Raw genomic sequence first — 5,233 nt, 5'->3', positions numbered from 1 at the left:
GGGGGGGGGGCGATACTGGGAGATGGCTCAGTAGAATAAGCACTTGCCTGGCAAGTACAAGGGCCTGAGTTTAATCCCCGGTTCCACCAAAAAAAAAAAAAAAAAAGGACTGTGTCCGGCAGCTCATGACACTGCCCTCCAGGAGCAGCTTGATGGGGGTACCTGGTCCTAGAGCAGGGCACAGGTAGTGGCTGGAGGCCAGGTGCTGACTGCAACAGCAGGATGGTAGGGACAGACACAGGCAAGGAGCTCAGAGGCCACATGGCTAGGCCCAACATCCTCTGCATTTCTCCAGGGTCACACAGCACTGCCTGGGTCTTCACAGGGATCATGTGGTACAGGACTGCCACCAGTCACTGGTCAGTTACCATGGGACAGAAGAGTGAACTGTCACCTGCAGCAAGGCACTACAGCAGGGATGTGGTGGGCCCATAGCACCAGGGACCCCAGGCACGCAGGCAGGCCACAGCATGGACAGAGGGGATGACGATCCCAACAGCAGGGTCTCAAGCAAAAAGGGCAAGGAGGGCTGACAGTATAGGGACCTGTGACCCTGGAGCAGGACGTGGGGTGCTCAGTCCCCACTGCGGTCCCCTAGGTGGGTGCTGGCTAGATCCCCACCCCATTTATTCTGTAAGAGAAAAGACCTGACCTGGCTGTAAAATTGATCCCCGGCCCTCAATGGGCTCCTCCCCTCCCCTCTCACCAGTCCTGACTCCAGCACCAGCCCAGGAGGAAAGGGATGAGGGACACATGGGTGAAGGCACTCAGAGGGCTGGATCCCTGGGGTGGGTCCTCCTGATCTCCCTCTCGAGCCTCTGCAGAGGTGGTGGGGACCCCTCCTGACTGTACCTGGCCCTCACAGGCCCTAAGAAGCCAAAGGACAGAAGGCCACTATGTGCCCAGTCACAGTCAGGGGCCAGGGAGGGACCCATGCAGCCCAGCCTGCTTCAAGCCACCCAGACCCCAGGGTCCTGGGGCAGCACAGGTACTGCAGAGGGCATCCCAGGGCCGGTCACTGCCCACCTTACCCACCGCAGTACTCCTTCAGCTCTTGGCCCCTGGAGGCAGGACAGTGACCACAGGGCTAGGAGGGCCTGGGTGGGGTGACTGCGCAGGAGCTGGGAGGACTGTGGCAGTGCCCTGGGCACACCTGAGGCTTTTGGTCCTGTACTGGTGCCCTCCAGCCCCAGCCCGCGGGCAGCTCTAAGTCCATCTCATACTCCCAGCCCAGGCCTGCTCCCTGGCCCAGCCCCCTGACCTCCCTGCTTTCACCCAACTCCTGGGCCAGTTTGCAATTCTCACACTTAGATTTCTCATGAATTTACATTAATTTTCTGCTCATGAAAGGCAAATTAGCAGGGTTTTCATGCCGTCCAAAGACCTTGGTGAGCCAAGTGGCTGGGTGGGCACACTAGAGAGAAGCTCTGTGGCAGCCCGGACCATGGAGGGGAAGCCACTTTTCCCTTCTCTGGCTCACACCCTGGCTAGCACTGTGACACAGCACTCCCTGCACCAGCCCTGGGCCTGTACCCTGGGTGTCCTTAAGAGGGGACAGATGTCCCTACAGTGACCTGCCACGTCCGAACAGCTCCGGGTATTCCAGAAACACATTTAGGGCAGCAGAAGTGTCCAAGCCCCCACCGTGGTCCCAGCCTCTGAGCCAGGGTGGGCACCAACACCGGCCAGCCTCACCCAGGACCTGCACCTGAGCCCTGTACCTGTCTGAACTCTTCCCAGGAGTTGGTCCAGGTCCAAAAGTGGGCCTTGTGCTGGCCAAGGGTGACAGCCATCAAGGTGTTGCCACGGTAATAGAATATAGGCCTGTAGGAAGGGAGAGGAGGGTCATGCCTAGCCTGCGTTGAGGTGGGGGACTCAGTGGGTGCATGGCCAGGGAGCAAGGCTTCAGGTGACATTTAAAAAGATGACTTAGGCAAGATGGGGCTGTCCAGAGGCATGGAAAGTGGCTGGGGGTGGCTCAGGACAGAGCCCGCCCACCTGCGCCAGGCCCAGGGTTCAACCATAGGTCTCCCCCAGCAAAGAAAAGGAAGTGGCCCACGAGGCTGCAGGGCTTGGCCCATAGCATACCCTCTGGTGTTTGGACCCTGGCAAGGCAGGGCTGGGTGCTGGGCAGCTGGGTGCCTAGCACCTCCAGTATCCAACTTTTTGGGCCAGGTTTCAAGACAAAAATAAGCAATTCTGAAATCAAGGGCAAACTCTCCTGCATGCTTCCCCACACCGAGATGCCACAGGGGCTCCCCACGCTCTCTCTACTTTCAGTTATGGTTCTTAGCTTTCTGAATCTATGCTCCTCACAGCTGCCCAGAACTTGGTCTGTGGAGGCAAATGTGGATGGAGGAGGTTAAATTTGCAAAGGTAATGTCGGGCTAGGCTGGGCACAGGGTGGGGCAGTCTGTCCTTCCCTCACACACAAGCTGAGGCCACAAGAACAATCAGGTCATGGTGGGCAGGAGTATGGGTGTGAGGCTGAATATGTGTGACAGATAAAGGGAGGGAGGGCATGAGGGAGGGAAGGAAGGAGAGAGCAGGCACCAGCTGTGGCCACCAGGTAGGAGGGCCGGGACAGAGGTGCGTGTCACTGGTACCCACCTATCTGTCAGCTGGCCCTGCAGCATGGCAGGGAGCAGGTCGAGGCCATCGATCACCCTGTCACTGGGTGGTTTCAGGCCTGCGATGACCAGGCTCGTGGTGAACAGATCCATGATGCTGCCCAGCTGGTGGCTCACCTGCAACGGATGTGGCTGACTCACTGGAGACCTCAGCACCACCCAGGTCACCCAGCTTGTCCAGACGCGTGGTCAGTCAGGTGGGTCAGAGCCTTGGGAGGCCAGTAGGCCTGGGAGCACAGCTGTCCAGAGGACAGGCCATCAGGAAACAAGGTTCTGCTCTGGAGCCTCCTAGTTGCCACAAGAGGCCATGGGCTCCCCACACACCACTATGGGGAGGGGGGTAAAGAGCTGCCCTAAGCATGGAGCACTGCCCCTGAGACCAGAAAAGGCCAGAAAGGACCAGCAGTGGGCAGGCACATGGCACCAGGCTCAGGAGCTGCACTGGCAGGCGATGGACAGGTGAAGCCTGTGCAGGGGTAGATGCTGATGCTGTGCCAGGTTGGGGATATAGCAGGGCACACACCGTGCCCACCACGGTCACCCGCATGCCTGTCCAAACAGACCACAGCCTGTGGCTGACGAACACCATGCATCCAGCTGGCCTGTGCTGCTCTCTATTCTCGTAGCACCAGTGCACCATGACACCTCTCCCCAGAAATGCTATGCCCACAGCTACTGGCACCAGCCGCCATGGTGGCGCCGACTCACCTGGCCAGCAGGGATGTGCTTGGGCCACCACGCAATCGCAGGCTCCCTCATCCCACCTTCAAATGTGGTCTGCTTCCCGCACAGGAAGGGGCCGTTGCTGCCACCTGGGGAGCCGCCACCCATCAGGCCCAGCCAGTACTGCTTCCCGTCCTCCCTTCCAAGGCCATGCCAGTCAGAGGCTCACTGCAGGGACAAAGGGCCAGGCCAGGTCTGGGGCTTGGGCGACTGTCAGGCTACGGTGTGGGAGGCTCTGGCTGCAAGTTCCCGTGAGGAACAGGGATCTCTGGTCCCTATGGAGATGTGGGCCTGATGGCCTGCTAGTGAGTCAGGCTCTCTCCCTGTGAAGGGGTCCCAGTCAGCAGTTCCTGGGGGCCCCATGCCCTTGGAATGTGTGGCACATGCAGCCAGTCCTGGTCCAGTTCTCACAGCCCTTGGGGGTCCCGACCGTGTGCACTGTGATGTCAAACCCCTGCCTAGTGCCCATACCATGGGGGGCTTACTACATGGCCGCTTCCTGGACCCCAGGCACCTGCCTTGGCTGGGAGCAGAGATGAGGGCGGCACCATTGTCAGAGGTGAAGAAGACGAAGGTGCTCTCGGCGATGTTCAGGGTTTGCAGCAGGTTCAGCATCTTCCCCACACTGTCATCGATCTCACGAACTGCATCCCCATACCTGTGGATGGTGACAGCCCATTAGCAGGACACCCAGAGTCATCATGGAGTACCGGGGGCAGGCTGGCCCTTGCTGAGGGGAACCCATGAGGGCGGAGACAACAGCGACTGCACAGCCCCCCTGCCACCCGGCTCTTGGGAGCCCAAGGCCCATGCTGTTCTAGGTGCTCACCGTCCACGCTGGCTGCTGCCCAGGAAAGGCCGGGAGGCGTACACAGGCGCATGCGTGGCATCCACAGCCCAGTACAGGAAGAACGGGCGCTCTGCAGCCTGCTGCTGCCTGATGAAGTCCAGGGCTTCCTGGGGGACACTGGCGGTCACTGTTTGCCCCGTGTCCCACCTGCTGGCCACTCACCTGTCTGCCATATTGCCTTTGGCCTGCCCAGCCCCTCACCTGTAAGTATATCTGGGTGAGGTTGGATTCCCCTGTCTTCACATTGATCGGAAATTCTTCATAAAATCTGAAAACACAATCCAGGTGGAAAACATGTCCCCTTCTGATGTCCCTGCCTTGTTTAGAAGGTAGAAATGTTCCATTTGAGGCCTGCCTGCTCCCAGAAGTGGGTCCTGTCAGAGCAAGCCCAAGAGCCCTGCACATGGGGACAGAGGACTCAGTCACATAGGCCAGTGGAGAAGTGAATTCAGGGCACGGCTTCCCAAAGGGTGAAAATGCCCAGCACTGACAGGGCTGGTGGTCATGTGACTCCCAGACACACTGAAGCTCCAGGACTGCACCCTGGGGTCCGGGCTGTGCATAAGAGAACTGGACCTCAAACAGCTTCTCTGGTTGTAGGGCTGGAGCTGGGACTTGGGCTCATGAGCGCTAGGCGAGTGTCCCACCACTGAGCTACCTCCCTGGCTCCTTTTCAATTTGGAGACAGAGTCCTGCTAAATGCCTAGGCTGCCCTTAAACTTGGGTTCCCCCTGCCTCAATTTCCTGGATAACTGTGAGTACAGGCCAACCCAAAGGCATAATTTTTAAAAAGGCAATGATTGGTACAGGTTTTTGGTCCACTAGTGAAGTTTACACCCATGCACACTAAAAGATAAAAAAATTTTAAAAAAAGAAAAGAAAGAAAAAAAAAAAAAGAAATATTAAACCAGCAATTCAAGAAAGACAGGGGTCATGGCAGAGGCCCGGTGCTACCGTACCAGGCCACGTGCCGGCTCCTCCACCCTGTCTTCCTCCTATCCCTATCAGGCTACCGTACCAGGCCACGTGC

The 5,233-nt window shown here is 58.4% G+C and overlaps 1 protein-coding gene across 2 annotated transcripts in view; it reads right to left on the bottom strand.

Moving 5' to 3' along the window:
- The window catches only part of Galns (galactosamine (N-acetyl)-6-sulfatase), a 51,835-nt gene that overhangs the window by 36,929 nt on the left and 9,673 nt on the right, over positions 1 to 5,233 (bottom strand). For both annotated transcript variants that reach the window (XR_002818888.1, XM_004644996.2), the window contains exons 6-11: positions 4,405 to 4,471; positions 4,183 to 4,310; positions 3,872 to 4,011; positions 3,339 to 3,442; positions 2,611 to 2,747; positions 1,722 to 1,824 (exon numbers count right to left, since the gene is read on the bottom strand). Coding sequence is in view for 1 of the 2 variants with exons in the window: in XM_004644996.2 (XP_004645053.1) it covers positions 1,722 to 1,824; positions 2,611 to 2,747; positions 3,339 to 3,442; positions 3,872 to 4,011; positions 4,183 to 4,310; positions 4,405 to 4,471 (679 nt within the window). In the remaining variant the exon portion in view is untranslated. The remainder of the gene's footprint in view (positions 1 to 1,721; positions 1,825 to 2,610; positions 2,748 to 3,338; positions 3,443 to 3,871; positions 4,012 to 4,182; positions 4,311 to 4,404; positions 4,472 to 5,233) is intronic.

The sequence above is a fragment of the Octodon degus genome, unplaced genomic scaffold (assembly GCF_000260255.1).
Source record: "Octodon degus isolate 3935 unplaced genomic scaffold, OctDeg1.0 scaffold00215, whole genome shotgun sequence".
Classification (NCBI taxonomy): Eukaryota; Metazoa; Chordata; class Mammalia; order Rodentia; family Octodontidae; genus Octodon; species Octodon degus.
The sequence above is the reverse complement of the archived record's forward strand: the minus strand, read 5'-3'. Positions and strand labels throughout refer to the sequence as shown.